The sequence below is a fragment of the Oncorhynchus clarkii genome, chromosome 7 (assembly GCF_045791955.1).
Source record: "Oncorhynchus clarkii lewisi isolate Uvic-CL-2024 chromosome 7, UVic_Ocla_1.0, whole genome shotgun sequence".
NCBI classification, from domain to species: Eukaryota; Metazoa; Chordata; class Actinopteri; order Salmoniformes; family Salmonidae; genus Oncorhynchus; species Oncorhynchus clarkii.
The window spans coordinates 23,024,309-23,045,139 of NC_092153.1; the positions used below are offsets into that span (position 1 = coordinate 23,024,309).

The following is a 20,831-nucleotide window of genomic DNA, read 5'->3' on the forward strand; positions in this document are numbered from 1 at the left end:
AAAAACAGAACATATAAAGTGCTAACACCATGTTTCATGAGCTGAAATAAAAGATCCCAGAAATGTTCCAGACGCACAAAAAGCTTATTTCTCTTAAATGTTGTGCACAAATCTGTTTACATCCCTGTTAGTGAGCATTTCTCCTTTGCCAAGAAAATCAATTCACCTGACAGGTGTGGCATATCAAGAAGCTGATTAAAACAGCATGATCATTATACGGGTGCACCTTGCGCTGGGGACAATAAGAGGCCATTGTAAAATGTGCAGTTTTGTCACAGAAAACAATGCCACAGATCACCCGGACAGTAGTTCTGTCTGTAATAAGACTCATTCTGATTGGCTGGGCTTGGCTCCCCAGTGGGTGGGCCTATGCCCTCCCAGCCCCACCCATGACTGTGCCCCTGCCCAGTCAAGTGAAGTCCATAGATTAGGGCCTAATGGATTTATTTCACTTGATTGATTTCTTATATGAACTGTAACTCAGTAAAATCATTGAAATTGTTGTGCTTGTATTTTTTTTCAGTATAATATGGCCAGCACCTTATACACAGGCCCCACTCCCAGTGTCCAGACTGGCCATTCCACTGCCCCAGAGATTGTCCTACAAAGATGCACATGGCAGGGTTGTACTCTGAGCCTATTTCCACTTTAATTATAACTGCTAGCCCATTTAGCAAAATATGAACATTTAGCCTAGTACGATCAAAGAGACAGTCCACCATATCTCCCTGCATGCTGATGATATCTTACTCTATTTGTCCGATGTCTCTAATTCTACAGTGCATTCGGAAAGAATTCTGACCCCTTGACTTTTTCCACATTTTGCTACATTACAGCCCTTTTCTAAAGTTGATTACATTTTTTTTCCCCACATCAATCTACACACAATACCCCACAATGAAAAAGCAAACCGGTTTTTAGAAATGTGTGCAAATTTATGAAAAATAAACACAAAAATACCTTATTTACATGAGTATTCAGACCATTTGCTATGGGATTCGAAATTGAGATCAGGTGCATCCTGTTTGCATTGATCATTCTTGAGATGTTTCTACAACTTGATTGGTGTCCACCTATGGTCAATTCTATTGATTGTACATGATTTGGAAAGGCACACACCTGTCTATACAGTGCCTTGCAAAAGTTTTTCCTATTTTAATTCATTACAAACTGTAATTTAAATGCATTTTAATTTGGACTTCATGTAATGGACATACACAAAATAGTCCACATTTGTGAAGTGAAATGAAAAAAAATAACTTAAAAAAAAAATATATATAAGTTTACATACACCTTAGCCAAATACATTTAAACTCAGTTTTTCATCATTCCTGACGTTTAATCCTATTAAATATGTCCTGTCTTAGATCAGTTAGGATCACCACTTCATTTTAAGAATGTGAAATGACAGAATAATAGTAGAGATAATTATTTATTTCAGCTTTTATTTCTTTCATCGTATTCCCAGTGTGTCAGAAGTTTACATACAGTATATTAGTATTTGGTAGCATTGCCTTTAAATTGTTTAACTTGGGTCAAACATTTCGGGTAGCCTTACACAGGTTTCCCACAATACGTTGGGTGAATTGTGGCCCATTCCTCCTGACAGAGCTGGTGTAACTAAGTCAGGTTTGTAGGCCTCCTTGCTTGCACACGCTTTTTCAGTTCTGACCACAAATTTTCTATAGGATTGAGGTCAGGGCTTTGTGATGGCCACTCCAATACATTGACTTTGTTGTCCTTAAGCCATTTTGTCACAACTTTGAAAGTATGCTTGGGGTCATTGTCTATTTGGAAGCATTAACTTCCTGACTGTCTTCAGAAGTTGCTTCAATATAGCCACAATTTTTCTGCCTCATGATGCCATCTATTTTGTGAAGTGCACCAGTCCCTCCTGCAGCAAAGCACCCCCACAACATGATGCTGCCACCCCCTTGTTTCACGGTTGGGATGGTGTTCCTCCGATTGCAAGCATCCCCCCCTTTTTCATCCAAACATAAGGATGGTCATTATGGTCAAACAGTTCTATTTTTGTTTCATCAGACCAGAGGATATTTCTCCAAAAAGAATGATCTTTGTCCCCATGTGCAGTTGCAAACCATAGTCTGGCATCTTAATGGTGATTTTGGAGCAGTGGCTTCTTTCTTGCTGAGCGGCCTTTCAGGTTATGTCATTATAGGACTTGTTTTACTGTGGATATAGATACTTTTGAACCTGTTTCCTCCAGCATCTTCACAAGGTCCTTTGTTGTTGTTCTGGGATTGATTTGCACTTTTTGCACCAAAGTACATTCATCTCTAGGAGACAGAACGCGTCTCCTTCCTGAGCGGAATGACGGCTGCATGGTTCAATGGTGTTTATACTTGCGTACGATTGTCTGTACAGATGAACGTGGTACCTTCAGGCATTTAGAAATTGATCCCAAGGATGAACCAGACTTGTGGAGGTCTACAATTTTTTTTCTGAGGTGTCGGCTGATTTATTTTCATTTCCCATGATGTCAAGCAAAGATGCACAGAGTTTGAAGGTAGGCCTTGAAAATACATCCACAGGTACACCTCCAGTTGTCTCAAATTATGTCAATTAGAAGAAGAAGCTTCTAAAGCCATGACATCATTTTCTGGAATTTTCCAAGCTGTTTAAAGGCACAGTCAACTTAGTGTAGGTAAACTTCTGACCCACTGGAATTGTGATACATTGAATTGTAAGTGATATAATCTGTCTGTAAACAATTGTTGGAAAAATGACTTGTATCATGCACAAAGTAGATGTCCTAACCGACTTGCCAAAAATATAGGTTGTTAATAAGAAATTTGTGGAGTGAGTTTTAATGACTCCAACATAAGTGTATGTAAAGTTCCGACTTCAACTGTATACACCTGTTCTAAAAGGCCCCAGAGTCACCACCAAGATAGCGGCACTATGAAGACCAAGGAGCTCTCCAAACAGGTCAGGGACAAAGTTATGGAGAAGTACAAATCAGGGTTGGGGTATAAATAAAATCTCATTAACTTTGAACATCCCATGGAGCACCATTATATCCTTTATTAAAACATGGAAAGAATATGGCACCACAACAAACCTGCCAAGAGAGGGCCGCCCACCAAAACTCACAGACCAGGCAAGGAGGGCATTCATCAGAGAGGCAACAAAGAGACAGAAGATAACCCTGAAGATTGGAATATCTGTCCATAGGACCACTTAAAGTTGTACACTCCACGGAGCTGGGCTTTATGGAAGAGTGGCCAGAAGAAAGCCATTGCTTAAAGAAAAAAATAAGCAAACACATTTGGTATTTGCCAAAAGGCATGTGGGAGACTCCCCAAACATATGGAAGAAGGTACTCTGGTCAGATGAGACTAAAATTGAGCTTTTTGGCCATCAAGGAAAATGCTACGTCTGGCGCAAACCCAACACCTCCCATCACCACGAGAACACCATCCATGATGGTGGGAGTATCATGTTGTGGGGATGTTTTCATCGGCAGGGACTGGGAAACTGGTCAGAATTGAAGGAATGATGGATGTCGCTAAATACAGGGAAATTCTTGGGGGAAACCTGTTTCAGTCTTCCAGAGATTTGAGACTGGGATGGAGGTTCACCTTCCAGCAGGACAATGACCCTAAGCATACTGCTAAAGTGGTTTAAGGGGAAACATTTAAATGTCTTGGAATGGCCTAGTCAAAGCCCAGACCTCAATCCAATTGAGAATCTCTGGTATAACTTAAAGATTGCTGTACACCAGCAGAAATCATCCAACTTGAAGGAGCTGGAGCAGTTTTGCCTCGAAGAATGGGCAAAAATCAAAGTGGCTAGATGTGCCAAGCTTATAGAGACTTACCAAGAGACTTGCAGCTGTAATTGCTGCAAAAGGTGGCTCTACAAAGTATTGACTTTGGGGGGGATGAATAGTTATGCACTCTCAACTTCTCTGTTTTTATTTCTTGTTTGTTTCACAATAACAAATATTTTGCAGCTTCAAAGTGGTAAGCATGTTGTGTCAATAAAATGATACAACCCCTCTCCCCCCAAAATCAATTTTAATTCCAGGTTGTAAGGCAACAAAATAGGAAAAATGCCAAGGGGGTGAATACTTTCTCAAGCCACTGTATAACGTCCCACAGTTGACAGTGCTTGTCAGAGCAAAAACCAAGCCATGAGGTTGAAGGAATTGTCTGTAGAGCTCCAAGACAGGATTGTTTCGAGGCACATATCTGGGGAAGGGTACCAAAAAAAATGTCTGCAGCATTGAAGGTCCCCATGAACACAGTGGCCTCCAGCATTCTTAAATGAAAGAAGTTTGGAACCACCAAGATTATTCTTAGAGCTGGCCGCCTGGCCAAACTGAGTAATCGGGGGAGAAGGGCCTTGGTCAGGGAGGGGACCAAGAACCCAATGGTCACTCTGATAAAGCTCCAGAATTCCTCTGCAGCACTCCACCAATCAGGCCTTTATGGTAGAGTGGCCAGATGGAAGCCAATCCTCAGTCAAAGGGACATGACAGCCCGCTTGGAGTTTGCCAAAAGGCACCTTAAGACTATCAGACCATGAGAAACAAGATTCTCTGGTCTGATGAAACCAAGATTGAACTTGTCACGTCTGAAGGAAACTTGGCACCATCCCTACAGTGAAGCATGGTGATGGCAGCATGATGCTGTGGAAACGTTTTTCAGCGTCAAGGTCTGAGATATTATTCAGGATCGAGGCAAAAATGAACGGGGCAAAGTACAGAGAGATCCTTGGTGAAAACCTGCTCCAGAGTGCTCAGGACCTCAGACTGGGGCAAAGGTTCACCTTTCAACAGGACAAAAACCCTAAGCACACAGCCAAGAAATTGCAGGAGTAGCTTTGCGACAAGTCTCTGAATGTCATTGAGTGGCCCAGCCAGAGCCCAGACTTGAATCCGATCAAACATCTCTGGAGAGAGATGAAAATCGTTAACAGAGCTTGAGAGGATCTGCAGAGAAGAATGGGAGAAACTACCAAATACAGATGTGCCAAGCTTGCAGTGTCATACCCAAGAAGACTCAAGACTGTAATTGCTACCAAAGGTGCTTCAACAAATACTGAGTAAAGGGCCTGAATACTCATGTGATATTTCAGTTTTCAATTTTTTATCAATTTGCAAAAATTTCTAAAAACCTGTTTTTGCTTTGTCAATATGGGGGATTGTGTGTAGATTGATGAGGAATAAAAACTATTTAATCAATTTTAGAATAACGCTGATACGTAACAATGTGGAAAAAGTCAAGGGGTCTGAATTATTTCCGAATGCACTGTATATCACACGTACTTGACCTCTATAAAAGAATGTGGCTCCTTCTCTGGCTATAAAATGATCTAAATGCCTTTAACCCCACAGCCAAACAAGTCACATTACCCTCTTTACCTATCACTTTAGAAAATAAGGGATTTACATAACTGGGCATTTCAATTCGATCCAATTTGAAAGTCATGGTTCATGAGAATTTCAGTGCAACATTGGAGAAAATAAAGATCTAAGTACAGTAGATGGTCTCCACTTCATGTTACTCTTTAAGAAAGAGTTTTGCTTACTCAAATGAATGTACTCCCCAGTATTAATTCACTTCCTCCCCCAACTTCACTCTTTAAGGACATAGGTATGCACTACTTGACCAAAAGTACGTGGACACCTGCTCGTCGAACATCTAATTCCAAAATCATTGGCATTAATTTGGTGTTGGTCCCCCCTTTGCTGCTATAACAGCCTCCACTCCTCTGGGAAGGCTTTCCACTAGATGTTGGAACATTGCTGCGGGGACTTGCTTCCATTCAGCCACAAGAGCATTAGTGAGGTCAGGCACTGATGTTGGACAATTAGGCCTGGCTCGCAGTCGGCATTCCAATTCATCCCAAAAGTTTTCGATTGGGTTGAGGTAAGAGCTTGTGCAGGCCAGTTAAGTTCTTCCACACTGATCTCGACAAACCATTTCTGTATGGACCTCGCTTTGAGCACGAGGGCATTGTCATGCTGAAACAGGAAAGGTCCTTCCCCAAACTGTTGCCGCAAAGTTGGAAGCACAGAATCGTCTAGAATGTCATTGTATGCTGTAGCGTTAAGATTTCCCCTCACTGGAACTAAGGGGCCTAGCTCAAACCTTGAAAAACAGCCCCAGACCATTATTCCTCCTCCACCAAACTTTACAGTTGCACTGTGCATTCTGGCAGGTAGCATTCTCCTGGCATCCTCCAAACCCAGATTTGTCCGTCGGACTGCCAGATGGGCGATTCATCACTCCAGAGAATGCATTTCCACTGCTCCAGAGTCCAATGGCGACGAGCTTCACACCACTCCAGCCGACGCTTGGCATTGTGCATGGTGATCTTAGGCTTTTGTGCAGCTGCTCGGCCATGCAAACCCATTTCATGAAGCTCCTGACAAACAGTTATTGCGCTGACGTTGGTTCCGGAGGCAGTTGGAACTCGGTAGTGAGTTTTGCAACTGAAGACAGACCATTTTTACACGCTACACACTTCAGCACTCGGCGGTCCCATTCTGTGAGCTTGTTTGGCCTACCAGTTTGTGGCTGAGCCGTTGTTGTTCCTAGACATTTCCGTTTCACAATAACAGCACTTACAGTTGACCGGGACAGCTCTAACAGGGCAAAAAATTGACTGACTATTTGGAAAGGTGGCATCCTATGAAGGTGTCACGTTTAAAGTCACTGAGCTCTTCTGTAAGGCTATTCTAGTGCCAATGTTGGTGTACGAAGATTGCATGGCTGTGGGCTCGATTTTATACATCTGTCAGTAATGGAAATAGCAGAATCCACTCATTAGAAGAGGTGTCCACATACTTATTTTTCGAATAGGAAACGTCCTAGAATTAGTCTCCCCACTTTGCAAAGCCCCCAAAAATGTTGAAGGGCTCGCTCTACCCAACATTAAACTCTACTATTAGGCATTTCAGCTGTCACTGAGTATTTGGCTTGAAGTGCCTTTGCAGAAAATAGAGGAGGCCAAGTCTCACCCAATTAGAATTCAGGACCTTCCTTCTTCTGCGATAAATCAAAATACTGCCTCATCTTTTATGGGATCTATTGCAAAAAACACATAGACTGTTTTGGTACCAAATAATAATTATCTGGGCACAACTTGTAATTTTCATGAGATATCTCCTATTTGCAATAACAAATTTTCTTTTATCAGGCTCTATGCCCTTTAACTTCCCTCCCTCCAAGGTAATCATGTTTTGAAGGATATCGTCAGCCTGTAAGGGTTTCGTTCAAGATCGGGAAAAGTAATATTCCCTCCCTGCTCCTTCCGCTTTTTAAAACATTATTTTGAATACATTTTTTTTAATTTTGTTTATCTCAGACTCCATACAGTGTTGAAAACCTACAGGACCAAAAACCAGGCTACCACTATTTATTGAAATAATTGATGCAATAAATGTCCCCAATCTGAGGTGGGCAATTATATGCATGAGGTTTTGGAGCTGTGTACCAGTGAAGAAGACTCTTTGGGTTCATGTTGAATAACTTTTAAAATATTAACAAGGCAGGAACGTACCTGCAAGGCCCATCCCTCCTCTTGCTTGGTTGTAACCCGAGCATTTCGCTATCTTGTCAACAGAGGCGGATTGTTATGGCTGCAATAACAACGATTCTAACATGCTGACCACACCGCTCGCGTCGCATGCCCTCGCGTTGCAAAATAAGTGTACACATACATGTTACTCAATCATTGCACCCATACTGCTTGTGCGCGCCAAGAAGCGTCTGCGTTGCCAAGTGCTAAACTAGAAGTCAGTTCTATTTGTGACGCTGAACGCGGTGCAAGTCCTGCCTCTCAAGCGTCCTCATTGGTTTATAGAAGCAGATACCCACGTGCCCTCTCCTCATTGGTTATACCCACGTGGGTGATTGAAATATGAACTGAGGTCGGTCGGTCATCATGGTAATACTATGAAAGTTAGATGCCAATCGCCATATAAAGTCCAAAGAAGAAAAAGCCTGAAGGGAGGAGAGATGACTAGAAACGGTTGACTTTGGAATAGAGGACCTTGTGCATTTTAGGTAAAATAATAACTCAACATTTATTTCCCAAGACAAATGAGCTAGTAACAGCAAGCTAGCTAAATAGGACAAATTAGCTAGCAACTGCAAGCCAGATAGCTATATTGCCATAAATGTTTAATGTTTTTTGACCTGTCCCCAAATAAATATAATTGGTTCAACGTTTGTTTTGATATTTCAACCTGCGTGTCGTGATCGCGTATGGTGTGGTCTGGGCATGGTGTAAGGAATTGGTTTGAACTGGGTATTGCCCTTTGCAGATTTTGGTTGCTTATGTATTTGGACATTACACAGCTGGAAAGAGCCACTGCCAGACTGTGTGGGTCCAAGCCCGAAACTCTGGTCAATTGGTCACATGCTATGTCCCACTTGCAAGAGCTAATTTACCAACAATGCTTGGTCTTGCGAATGGGAGATAGCATTGTCCTTCTCTGTCTTTTTAAACCATTTGTTTTCCTATGTGGCTCTGGGTTGGTAGCCTTTGAGAATAACATTTGAATAGACTGATTGAATTTGGAACCACTGAAACATATTTGTCTTGAATCGGTTTTGTTCTTTTTCATTTGTATGTTTTTGTTCTGGGTTTACATCTTGTTGGTTTGTTTTCCTCCTGGACATATTAGTATGTATTGTATCTTGAAACCGTAATTGTCTAGGGCATGCAAGAAAATCAAAACAATTATTGTTCACAACAAAAAAGTAAAGCATCACCATAGATGAATGGAGAAATTAGTGATCAAACCTGAGTTAGTAAGTAGCCTATCTTTGATAGAACGTGAACGGCTCGCCTTGCTCCCTCCGACTGTCAAACAAACTGCGAGATTTTGGGATTTCTTTTCGTGAAAGTATCACAAAGTACTAAGATGAGTAATGTGATGCATTACTTTCCACACAAAGTAATATATTACCTTTCCAAGTAACTAATCCCAACACTGTTAATATGTAACAGATTAATATGTTAATTCCAACCCCAAAAATGTTTATGTGCTGACTGAGGGGAAACTGTATAAATAATAAAGAAAGCCGCACACTAAATGATGCTCCCAACAATTTAACGGTTACAGCCAAATTGTTGGGAGCATATTTAGAGTGTATACGGTCTAATATACCTAGGCTTTCAGCCAATCAGCATTCAGGACTTGAACCACCCAGTTTATAATAAGTAATAACCATCCACCTCTAGCCCAGTCAAACCCTTTACTTACTATGATTCCGCTATTTGACTTGGTGAGACTTCTGTCTACGATGTCTTTGTAAAACATTCCACCAGGGTTAAACTGTGTGGCCCAGACAAACTTGTGTCGGTGAAAGAGAGCGTCCATCCCAATGATTTTAGCATTGTCCTCGATGCGAGCATGCAGCTTCTGTCCGTGGCTCTGCTTAAACGGATAGACAAAACTTCGGATTTCAGTGTCATTAGCAACGTAGAGCACTTGATCCTCTGGTCCTGCCGGTCGAGTTCATTAAGGTAGAAGAAAAAACACAAAGGAAATAATATAAATGAAAAGAGTGTACATTCCAGGTTACAATACAATAAGCATATTCCACGTAGCTTCTACACAACTAACATATTACAACCAAAACCGATCGTAGCAATCAGAATAATTGTGATGCACAATTGTTCAAGCCTAATTAAGTCGAATTTTGATGTGATGTGTGAATATCAAATTGTCATGCGCTTGATTATGTACTGTATGTGTAATCAAAATAGTAATGGTAAGCTCTTACCTTTGGTTATACATTCACCATCGATTTCTTTAAAGTTACGGTCACATGTGCATTTGAAGGATCCTTTGGTATTGGTGCAGTAGTGAGAACACATGCCAAACTGAAGGCATTCATTGATCTCTGAGAAATAGATAAAGAGTAAAGGTTATAATTCCCATAAAGCCGTAAATGATTAAAAGAGGTTCCGTCACAACTCTGTCTGAGCTCTGTCCTTGAATATAAAAGAGATAACCTCTTAGGAGTAGTACGAATTCTATCTTTCACAGTTCATATCTAAAACCAGCCCAACACATTTATCAAAAAGAAAGAACAGGCAGAGAAGATACGCTACACATTGCCATTGTCCAGTGGTCAGGAGCTATCAGAGCTTTTCTGCCGTGATAACGACAGACTTGACGCGATGGCGCATGTACTGTAAAGTGGGGCCTTCTTGCCGTCTGCTCTCTAATTGAATGGCAACTTAACAGTTCAAACTCTTTGCGGCAAATGAATGCAAAATAAAAACCACGAGACGGAGGAGATAAAAAGGCGGCGCCACCGCTGTGCTGTACCTTCACACTGCCTCGTCGTCTGGCTCCTCTGAAAGCCAGCCTTGCACTGACAGAGGGAATTGGTTCCTGTATTATTGCAGAATGCGTCATCTCCACATAGACCCACTCTCTCTCCACATACCCCTTCCTTGGAAACCACTGTATAACATATGGAAATCACAATAACGCATCACATATGGTGTAAGTTGGATGCTGTTTGTGAACTCTTAGAAAAAAGGGTTCCAAAAGGGTTCTTCGGCTGTCCCCATAGAATAACCTTTATTGGTTCCAGGTAAAACCGTTTTTGATTTCTACATGGAACCCAAAAGGGTTCTATCTGGAACCAATAAGGGTTCTTCAAAGGGTTCTCCTATGGGGACCCTTTCATATATTTTTCTCTCTAAGAGTGTGCATTGATTAATAAACTGAAAGTGTAACATGGTGATTTGAATAATAAAAACATCCATTAGCACAGTCAGTACACCACTTTTCTCTCTCATTCAGCTTTTGTAAATAGAGTACTCTACGTGCTGGGAATAAACATGCCCTGAGTGCACAGATGTTGTTAGAGCTGACAGTGCCCAAAATGCATGATTTTATGCATTTCAGTTATGTTTTTAGTTCCGAATGTTCGATCCAGGAAAGAGCATTTATTTGGAAGATTATGTGGGACTTATCCTGCCTTCCTTCCTTCCTTACTTATACAATATTTCTTGGGAGTACTGAGACTGAACCTGAACTGAACTGAGACAGATAGAGAGAGAAAGACAGACATAGAGAGAGAGACATATATAGAGAGAGCGAGAGAGAGCGAGGGAGAGAGTGCGAGAGAGAGAGTGCGACAGAGAGCGAGAGAGTGCGAGGGAGAGCGAGAGAGAGAGTGCGAGAGTGAGGGAGAGAGAGAGTGCGAGAGTGAGGGAAAGAGTGCGAGAGAGAGGGAGAGAGTGCGAGAGAGTGAGAGAGAGCGAGAGAGAGCGAGAGAGTGCGAGAGAGAGCGAGGGAGAGTGAGAGAGAGAGTGCGAGAGAGAGCGAGCGAGAGAGAGCGAGCGAGAGCGAGGGAGAGAGTGCGATAGAGTGCGACAGAGCGAGAAAGAGAGAGTGCGAGAGAGAGCGAGGGAGAGAGTGCGAGAGAGAGCGAGGGAGAGAGTGCGAGAGAGAGAGAGCGAGAGAGAGAGAGTGCGAGAGAGAGCGAGGGAGAGAGTGCGAGAGAGAGCGAGGGAGAGCGAGAGAGTGCGAGGGAGAGCGAGAGAGTGCGAGGGAGAGCGAGAGAGTGCGAGGGAGAGCGAGAGAGAGAGTGCGAGAGAGAGGGAGAGAGTGCGAGAGAGAGGGAGAGAGTGCGAGAGAGAGCGAGGGAGAGAGTGCGAGAGAGAGCGAGGGAGAGAGTGCGAGAGAGAGCGAGGGAGAGAGTGCGAGGGAGAGAGTGCGAGAGAGAGAGCGAGGGAGAGAGTGCGACAGAGAGAGCGAGGGAGAGAGTGCGAGGGAGAGAGTGCGAGAGAGAGAGTGCGAGAGAGAGCGAGGGAGAGAGTGCGAGAGAGAGCGACGGAGAGAGTGCGAGAGAGAGCGACGGAGAGAGTGCGAGAGAGAGCGAGGGAGAGAGTGCGAGAGAGAGCGAGGGAGAAAGCGTGAGAGTGAGCGTGCGAGAGTGAGCGTGCGAGAGAGTGAGCGTGCGAGAGAGTGAGAGAGTGAGTGCAAGAGAGCGAGTGCGAGAGAGCGAGGGAGCAGGAGAGAGAGCGAGCGAGCAGGAGAGAGAGCGAGAAAGAGCGAGGGAGAGAGTGCGAGAGAGAGCGAGGGAGAAAGTGCTACAGAGAGCGAGGGAGAGAGTGCGAGAGAGAGCGAGGGAGAGAGTGCGAGAGAGAGCGAGGGAGAGCGAGGGAGAGAGTACGAGAGAGAGCGAGGGAGAGAGTGCGAGAGAGAGCGAGGGAGAGAGTGCGAGAGAGAGCGAGGGAGAGAGTGCGAGAGAGAGCGAGTGAGAGAGAGCGAGAGAGAGCGAGGGAGAGAGTGCGAGAGAGAGCGAGGGAGAGAGTGCGAGAGAGAGCGAGGGAGAGAGTGCGAGAGAGAGCGAGGGAGAGAGTGGGAGAGAGTGCGAGGGAGAGAGTGCGAGAGAGAGCGAGGGAGAGAGTGCGAGAGAGAGCGAGGGAGAGAGTGCGAGAGAGAGCGAGGGAGAGAGTGCGAGAGAGAGCGAGGGAGAGAGTGCGAGAGAGCGAGGGAGAGAGTGCGAGAGAGTGCGAGGGAGAGAGTGCGAGGGAGAAGCGTGCGAGAGAGAGCGAGAGAGAGCGTGAGCGTGTGAGAGAGTGAGCGTGCGAGAGAGCGTGAGCGTGTGAGAGAGTGAGCGTGCGAGAGAGCGAGCGTGCGAGAGAGCGAGCGTGCGAGAGAGCGAGCGTGCGAGAGAGCGAGAGAGTGAGTGCGAGAGAGCGAGAGTGAGCGTGCGAGAGAGCGAGAGTGAGCGTGCGAGAGAGCGAGAGTGAGCGTGCGAGAGAGCGAGAGTGAGCGTGCGAGAGAGCGAGAGCGAGTGTGCGAGAGAGCGAGTGTGCGAGAGAGAGCGAGGGAGAGAGTGCGAGAGAGAGCGACGGAGAGAGTGCGAGAGAGAGCGAGGGAGAGAGTGCGAGAGAGAGCGAGGGAGAGAGTACGAGAGAGAGTGCGAGGGAGAGAGTGCGAGAGAGAGCGAGGGAGAGAGTGCGAGAGAGAGCGAGGGAGAGAGTGCGAGAGAGAGCGAGGGAGAGAGTGCGAGAGAGAGCGAGGGAGAGAGTGCGAGAGAGAGCGAGGGAGAGAGTGCGAGAGAGAGCGAGGGAGAGAGTGCGAGAGAGAGCGAGGGAGAGAGTGCGAGAGAGAGCGAGGGAGAGAGTGCGAGGGAGAGAGTGCGAGAGAGAGCGAGGGAGAGAGTGCGAGGGAGAGAGTGCGAGAGAGAGCGAGGGAGAGAGTGCGAGAGAGAGCGAGGGAGAGAGTGCGAGAGAGAGCGAGGGAGAGAGTGCGACAGAGAGCGAGGAAGAGAGTGCGATAGAGAGAGAGAGAGCGAGGAAGAGAGTGCGAGAGAGAGAGTGCGAGAGAGAGAGAGCGAGGGAGAGAGTGCGAGGGAGAGAGTGCGAGAGAGTGCGAGAGAGAGCGAGGGAGAAAGCGTGAGCGTGTGAGAGAGTGAGCGTGCGAGAGAGCGTGCGAGAGAGCGAGAGAGTGAGCGTGCGAGAGAGCGAGAGTGAGCGTGCGAGAGAGCGAGAGTGAGCGTGCGAGAGAGCGAGAGTGAGCGTGCGAGAGAGCGAGAGTGAGCGTGAGAGAGAGCGAGAGTGAGCGTGCGAGAGAGCGAGAGCGAGTGTGCGAGAGAGCGAGTGTGCGAGAGAGCGAGTGCGAGAGCGAGAGAGCGGGAGAGAGAGCGCGGGAGAGAGAGCGAGAAAGCGAGCGCGAGAGTGCAAGAGAGCGAGAGAGCGAGCGAGCAGGAGAGAGAGCGAGCGAGCAGGAGAGAGAGCGAGCGAGCAGGAGAGAGAGCGAGCGAGAGCGAGAGAGAGCGAGCGAGCAAGAGAGCTCGAGCGAGCGAGAGAGAGCGAGCGAGCAGCGAGAGAGAGAGGGCGAGCAGGAGAGAGAGCGAGCGAGCGAGAGAGAGAGAGAGAGAGCGAGCGAGGGAGAGAGTGCGAGAGAGAGCGAGAGAGAGCGAGGGAGAGCGAGGGAGAGAGTGCGAGAGAGTGCGAGAGAGAGCGAGGGAGAGAGTGCGAGAGAGAGCGACGGAGAGAGTGCGAGAGAGAGCGACGGAGAGAGTGCGAGAGAGAGCGAGGGAGAGAGTGCGAGAGAGAGCGAGGGAGAAAGCGTGAGAGAGCGAGAGTGAGCGTGCGAGAGAGCGAGCGTGCGAGAGAGTGAGCGTGCGAGAGAGTGAGTGCAAGAGAGCGAGTGCGAGAGAGCGAGGGAGCAGGAGAGAGAGCGAGCGAGCAGGAGAGAGAGCGAGCGAGCAGGAGAGAGAGCGAGAAAGAGCGAGGGAGAGAGTGCGAGAGAGAGCGAGGGAGAAAGTGCTACAGAGAGCGAGGGAGAGAGTGCGAGAGAGAGCGAGGGAGAGAGTGCGAGAGAGAGCGAGGGAGAGAGTGCGAGAGAGAGCGAGGGAGAGAGTGCGACAGAGAGCGAGGAAGAGAGTGCGAGAGAGAGAGAGCGAGGAAGAGAGTGCGAGAGAGAGAGTGCGAGAGAGAGAGAGCGAGGGAGAGAGTGCGAGGGAGAGAGTGCGAGAGAGTGCGAGAGAGAGCGAGGGAGAAAGCGTGAGCGTGTGAGAGAGTGAGCGTGCGAGAGAGCGTGCGAGAGAGCGAGAGAGTGAGCGTGCGAGAGAGCGAGAGAGTGAGCGTGCGAGAGAGCGAGAGTGAGCGTGCGAGAGAGCGAGAGTGAGCGTGCGAGAGAGCGAGAGTGAGCGTGCGAGAGAGCGAGAGCGAGTGTGCGAGAGAGCGAGTGTGCGAGAGAGCGAGTGCGAGAGCGAGAGAGCGGGAGAGAGAGCGCGGGAGAGAGAGCGAGTAAGCGAGCGCGAGAGTGCAAGAGAGCGAGAGAGCGAGCGAGCAGGAGAGAGAGCGAGCGAGCAGGAGAGAGAGCGAGCGAGCAGGAGAGAGAGCGAGCGAGCAAGAGAGAGAGCGAGCGAGCAAGAGAGCTCGAGCGAGCAAGAGAGAGCGAGCGAGCAGGAGAGAGAGAGGGCGAGCAGGAGAGAGAGCGAGCGAGCAGGAGAGAGAGAGAGCGAGCGAGGGAGAGAGTGCGAGAGAGTGCGAGAGAGAGCGAGGGAGAGCGAGGGAGAGAGTGCGAGAGAGTGCGAGAGAGAGCGAGGGAGAGAGTGCGAGAGAGAGCGACGGAGAGAGTGCGAGAGAGAGCGACGGAGAGAGTGCGAGAGAGAGCGAGGGAGAGAGTGCGAGAGAGAGCGAGCGAGGGAGGAGAGGAGAGAGCGAGTGCGAGAGAGAGAGGGAGAGAGTGCGAGAGAGAGCGCGGAGAGAGTGCGAGAGAGAGAGCGAGAGAGTGCGAGAGAGAGCGAGGGAGAGAGCGAGGGAGAGAGTGCGAGAGAGTGAGCGTGCGGAGAGAGAGCGAGCGTGCGTGAGAGAGAGAGTGAGCGTGCGAGAGAGTGAGTGCAAGAGAGCGAGTGCGAGAGAGCAAGAGAGGAGCAGGAGAGAGAGCGAGCGAGCAGGAGAGAGAGCGAGCGAGCAGGAGAGAGAGCGAGAAAGAGCGAGGGAGAGAGTGCGAGAGAGAGCGAGGGAGAAAGTGCTACAGAGAGCGAGGGAGAGAGTGCGAGAGAGAGCGAGGGAGAGCGAGGGAGAGAGTACGAGAGAGACGAGGGAGAGAGCGAGAGAGAGAGGGAGAGAGTGCGAGAGAGAGCGAGGGAGAGAGTGCGAGAGAGAGCGAGGGAGAGAGTGCGAGAGAGAGCGAGGGAGAGAGTGCGAGAGAGAGCGAGGGAGAGAGTGCGAGAGAGAGCGAGGGAGAGAGTGCGAGGGAGAGAGTGCGAGAGAGAGCGAGGGAGAGAGTGCGAGAGAGAGCGAGGGAGAGAGTGCGAGAGAGAGCGAGGGAGAGAGTGCGACAGAGAGCGAGGAAGAGAGTGCGAGAGAGAGAGAGCGAGGAAGAGAGTGCGAGAGAGAGAGTGCGAGAGAGAGAGAGCGAGGGAGAGAGTGCGAGGGAGAGAGTGCGAGAGAGTGCGAGAGAGAGCGAGGGAGAAAGCGTGAGAGAGCGTGAGCGTGTGAGAGAGTGAGCGTGCGAGAGAGCGTGCGAGAGAGCGAGAGAGTGAGCGTGCGAGAGAGCGAGAGTGAGCGTGCGAGAGAGCGAGAGTGAGCGTGCGAGAGAGCGAGAGTGAGCGTGCGAGAGAGCGAGAGTGAGCGTGCGAGAGAGCGAGAGTGAGCGTGCGAGAGAGCGAGAGTGAGCGTGCGAGAGAGCGAGAGCGAGTGTGCGAGAGAGCGAGTGTGCGAGAGAGCGAGTGCGAGAGCGAGAGAGCGGGAGAGAGAGCGCGGGAGAGAGAGCGAGTAAGCGAGCGCGAGAGTGCAAGAGAGCGAGAGAGCGAGCGAGCAGGAGAGAGAGCGAGCGAGCAGGAGAGAGAGCGAGCGAGCAGGAGAGAGAGCGAGCGAGCAAGAGAGAGAGCGAGCGAGCAAGAGAGCTCGAGCGAGCAAGAGAGAGCGAGCGAGCAGGAGAGAGAGAGAGAGAGCAGGAGAGAGAGCGAGCGAGCAGGAGAGAGAGAGAGCGAGCGAGGGAGAGAGTGCGAGAGAGTGCGAGAGAGAGCGAGGGAGAGCGAGGGAGAGAGTGCGAGAGAGTGCGAGAGAGAGCGAGGGAGAAAGCGTGAGAGAGCGTGAGCGTGTGAGAGAGTGAGCGTGCGAGAGAGCAAGCGTGCGAGAGAGCGAGCGTGCGAGAGAGCGAGAGAGTGAGCGTGCGAGAGAGCGAGAGTGAGCGTGCGAGAGAGCGAGAGTGAGCGTGCGAGAGAGCGAGAGTGAGCGTGCGAGAGAGCGAGAGTGAGCGTGCGAGAGAGCGAGTGTGCGAGAGAGCGAGTGCGAGAGAGCGAGTGAGAGAGAGCGAGTGCGAGAGAGCGGGAGAGAGAGCGCGGGAGAGAGAGCGAGTAAGCGAGCGCGAGAGTGCAAGAGAGCGAGAGAGCGAGCGAGCAGGAGAGAGAGCGAGCGAGCAGGAGAGAGAGCGAGCGAGCAGGAGAGAGAGCGAGCGAGCAAGAGAGAGAGCGAGCGAGCAAGAGAGAGAGCGAGCGAGCAAGAGAGCTCGAGCGAGCAAGAGCGAGCGAGCAGGAGAGAGAGCGAGCGAGCAGGAGAGAGAGCGAGCGAGCAGGAGAGAGAGCGAGCGAGCAGGGAGAGAGAGAGAGCGAGCGAGCGAGAGAGCGAGCGAGAGCATGCGAGAGAGAGCGAGCGAGAGCGTGCGAGAGAGAGCGAGCGAGAGCGTGTGAGAGAGAGCGAGCGAGAGAGTGCGAGAGAGCGCGTGCGAGAGAGAGCGAGAGAGAGAGAGCGAGAGCGTGAGCGTGCGAGAGAGTGAGCGTGCGAGAGAGCGAGTGTGCGAGAGAGCGAGTGCGAGAGAGCGAGTGCGAGAGAGCGAGTGCGAGAGAGCGAGTGCGAGAGAGCGAGTGCGAGAGAGCGGGAGAGAGAGCGAGGGAGAGAGCGAGGGAGAGAGAGCGAGTAAGCGAGCGCGAGAGTGCAAGAGAGCGAGCGAGCAGGAGAGAGAGCGAGCGAGCAGGAGAGAGAACGAGCGAGCAGGAGAGAGAGCGAGCGAGCAAGAGAGAGAGCGAGCGAGCAAGAGAGCTCGAGCGAGCAGGAGAGAGAGCGAGCGAGCAAGAGAGCTCGAGCGAGCAGGAGAGAGAGCGAGCGAGCAAGAGAGCTCGAGCGCGAGCGTGCGAGAGAGAGAGAGCGAGCGAGAGCGTGCGAGAGAGAGCGAGCGAGAGCGAGCGAGAGAGCGAGCGAGAGCGTGCGAGAGAGCGAGCGAGAGCGTGCGAGAGAGCGAGCGAGAGCGTGCGAGAGTGAGCGAGAGCGTGCGAGAGAGCGAGCGAGAGCGAGAGCGTGCGAGAGAGAGCGAGAGCGTGCGAGAGAGAGCGAGAGCGTGCGAGAGCGTGCGAGAGAGAGCGAGAGCGTGTGCTAGAGAGAGCGAGCGAGAGCGTGTGCTAGAGAGAGCGAGCGAGAGCGTGCGAGAGAGTGTGAGATAACGAAAGAGAGCGAGTGCGAGAGAGCGAGCGAGCAGGAGAGAGAGCAAGCGAGCAGGAGAGAGAGCGAGCGAGCAGGAGAGAGAGCGAGAAAGTGCGAGGGAGAGAGTGCGAGAGAGAGCGAGGGAGAGAGTGCTACAGAGAGCGAGGGAGAGAGTGCGAGAGAGAGCGAGGGAGAGAGTACGAGAGAGAGCGAGGGAGAGAGTGCGAGAGAGAGCGAGGGAGAGAGTGCGAGAGAGAGCGAGGGAGAGAGTGCGAGAGAGAGCGAGGGAGAGCGAGGGAGAGAGTGCGAGAGAGAGCGAGGGAGAGAGTGCGAGAGAGAGCGAGGGAGAGAGTGCGAGAGAGAGCGAGGGAGAGAGTGCGAGAGAGAGCGAGGGAGAGAGTGCGAGAGAGAGCGAGGGAGAGAGTGCGAGAGAGAGCGAGGGAGAGAGTGCGAGAGAGTGCGAGGGAGAGAGTGCGAGAGAGAGCGAGGGAGAGAGAGCGAGGGAGAGAGTGCGAAAGAGAGTGCGAGGGAGAGAGTGCGAGAGAGAGCGAGGGAGAGAGTGCGAGAGAGAGCGAGGGAGAGAGTGCGAGAGAGAGCGAGGGAGAGAGTGCGAGAGAGAGCGAGGGAGAGAGTGCGAGGGAGAGAGTGCGAGAGAGAGCGAGGGAGAGAGTGCGACAGAGAGCGAGGGAGAGAGTGCGAGAGAGAGAGAGCGAGGGAGAGAGTGCGAGAGAGAGAGAGCGAGGGAGAGAGTGCGAGAGAGAGCGAGGGAGAGAGTGCGAGAGAGTGCGAGAGAGAGCGAGGGAGAAAGCGTGAGAGAGCGTGAGCGTGCAAGAGAGTGAGCGTGCGAGAGAGCGAGCGTGCGAGAGAGCGAGCGTGCGAGAGAGCGAGAGAGTGAGCGTGCGAGAGAGCGAGAGTGAGCGTGCGAGAGAGCGAGAGTGAGCGTGCGAGAGAGCGAGAGTGAGCGTGCGAGAGAGCGAGAGTGAGCGTGCGAGAGAGCGAGCGAGCAGGAGAGAGAGCGAGCGAGCAGGAGAGAGAGCGAGCGAGCAGGAGAGAGAGCGAGCGAGCAAGAGAGAGAGCGAGCGAGCAAGAGAGAGAGCGAGCGAGCAAGAGAGCTCGAGCAAGCAAGAGCGAGCGAGCAGGAGAGAGAGCGAGCGAGCAGGAGAGAGAGCGAGCGAGCAGGAGAGAGAGAGAGCGAGCAAGCGAGAGAGCTCGAGCGAGCAGGAGAGAGAGCGAGCGAGAGAGCTCGAGCGAGAGCGTGCGAGCGAGAGCGTGCGAGAGAGAGCGAGCGAGAGCGTGCGAGAGAGAGCGAGCGAGAGCGTGCGAGAGAGAGCGTGCGAGGGAGAACGAGAGCGTGAGCGTGCGAGAGAGTGAGCGTGCGAGAGAGCGAGTGTGCGAGAGAGCGAGTGCGAGAGAGCGAGTGCGAGAGAGCGAGTGCGAGAGAGCGGGAGAGAGAGCGAGGGAGAGAGCGAGGGAGAGAGAGCGAGTAAGCGAGCGCGAGAGTGCAAGAGAGCGAGCGAGCAGGAGAGAGAGCGAGCGAGCAGGAGAGAGAGCGAGCGAGCAGGAGAGAGAGCGAGCGAGCAGGAGAGAGAGCGAGCGAGCAAGAGAGCTCGAGCGAGCAGGAGAGAGAGCGAGCGAGCAAGAGAGAGAGCGAGCGAGCAAGAGAGCTCGAGCGCGAGCGTGCGAGAGAGAGAGAGCGAGCGAGAGCGTGCGAGAGAGAGCGAGCGAGAGCGTGCGAGAGAGAGCGAGCGAGAGCGTGCGAGAGAGAGCGAGCGAGAGCGTGCGAGAGAGAGCGAGCGAGAGCGTGCGAGAGAGCGAGCGAGAGCGTGCGAGAGAGAGCGCGTGTGCGAGAGAGAGCGAGAGCGTGCGAGAGAGAGCGAGAGCGTACGAGAGAGAGCGAGAGCGTGCGAGAGAGAGCGAGCGAGAGCGTGTGCTAGAGAGAGCGAGCGAGAGCGTACGAGAGAGTGTGAGAGAGAGCGAAAGAGAGAGACAAAGACAGAGAGTGAGATCGATATGGAGGGAGGGATATTTTGAAAGAGAGATAGAGAGACAAAGGTCAACATCGAAGAGCGAGAGACTTTAGAAGCCACGTACCACCTTTACAGTGGAGTTCATCCGAGCCCCCGTCTCCACAGTCATCGAACAGGTCACACTGCAGCTCCTGCGCGACGCAGCGATGGTTACTGCAGGTGAACTCCACCTTACCACAGGGCCTTGGGGTCCGCATCACATCTTCTGATCCAGGATACAGGACCAGCCAGGGGGAGAAGGAGAAGGTAACAGCCATGGGGCCAAAGATAGAACAGGCATGTTTCAACACCATAGCGAGGCTATTGCTATCTCCAGCTTTCATTTTTTACACCAACAATGATGGACGTGTGTGTGTGTGTGTGTGTGTGTGTGTGTGTACAGGACTCCCCTGTAAAATAGATATTGGTCTTAATGGGACTCCCTGCTAAAATAAAGGTGAAATAAAACACGTAGACAAAACCGAGGAGCTTTGTGATTCTGGGTTCTTTGTGATCATCTGAACGATTAAGTTCAAAAGTTAGCAGACATGATTGGACTCACCACAATCGTCTTCATCGGAGTTGTCCCCACAGTCGTCGATTCCGTTGCACACCTGCTCCGAGCGCAGACACACCCTGTCGTTCCGACAGCGGTAGGGTCTGCTCGGTGGACACGGCAGTTTAGCACACATGTCAGAGTCTTCATCAGAGTTATCTCCACAGTCATCCTCTCCATCACACACCCAGATGTAAAGCTTACACAGTGTGTTGGTACAGATAAACTCATCCGCAAGGCAAGAGTGGGCTGCTGCAAGAGAAACAATACAGTAGGAAACAAATTTTCTTCACCTAAATATGATTTTTCACCAAAATAGTTTTACAACAAAAATATGATTTTTGAACTAAATATGATTTGTCCCCAAAATATGATTGGTC

The 20,831-nt window shown here is 50.5% G+C and overlaps 1 protein-coding gene across 1 annotated transcript in view; it reads right to left on the reverse strand.

The window, feature by feature from the left end:
- The window catches only part of LOC139414171 (low-density lipoprotein receptor-related protein 1B-like), a 195,784-nt gene that overhangs the window by 29,843 nt on the left and 145,110 nt on the right, over positions 1-20,831 (reverse strand). The window contains exons 71-75 of the mRNA XM_071162057.1: positions 20,458-20,703; positions 19,981-20,121; positions 10,319-10,456; positions 9,768-9,887; positions 9,245-9,486 (exon numbers count right to left, since the gene is read on the reverse strand). Of these exons, the coding sequence (XP_071018158.1) occupies positions 9,245-9,486; positions 9,768-9,887; positions 10,319-10,456; positions 19,981-20,121; positions 20,458-20,703 (887 nt within the window). The remainder of the gene's footprint in view (positions 1-9,244; positions 9,487-9,767; positions 9,888-10,318; positions 10,457-19,980; positions 20,122-20,457; positions 20,704-20,831) is intronic.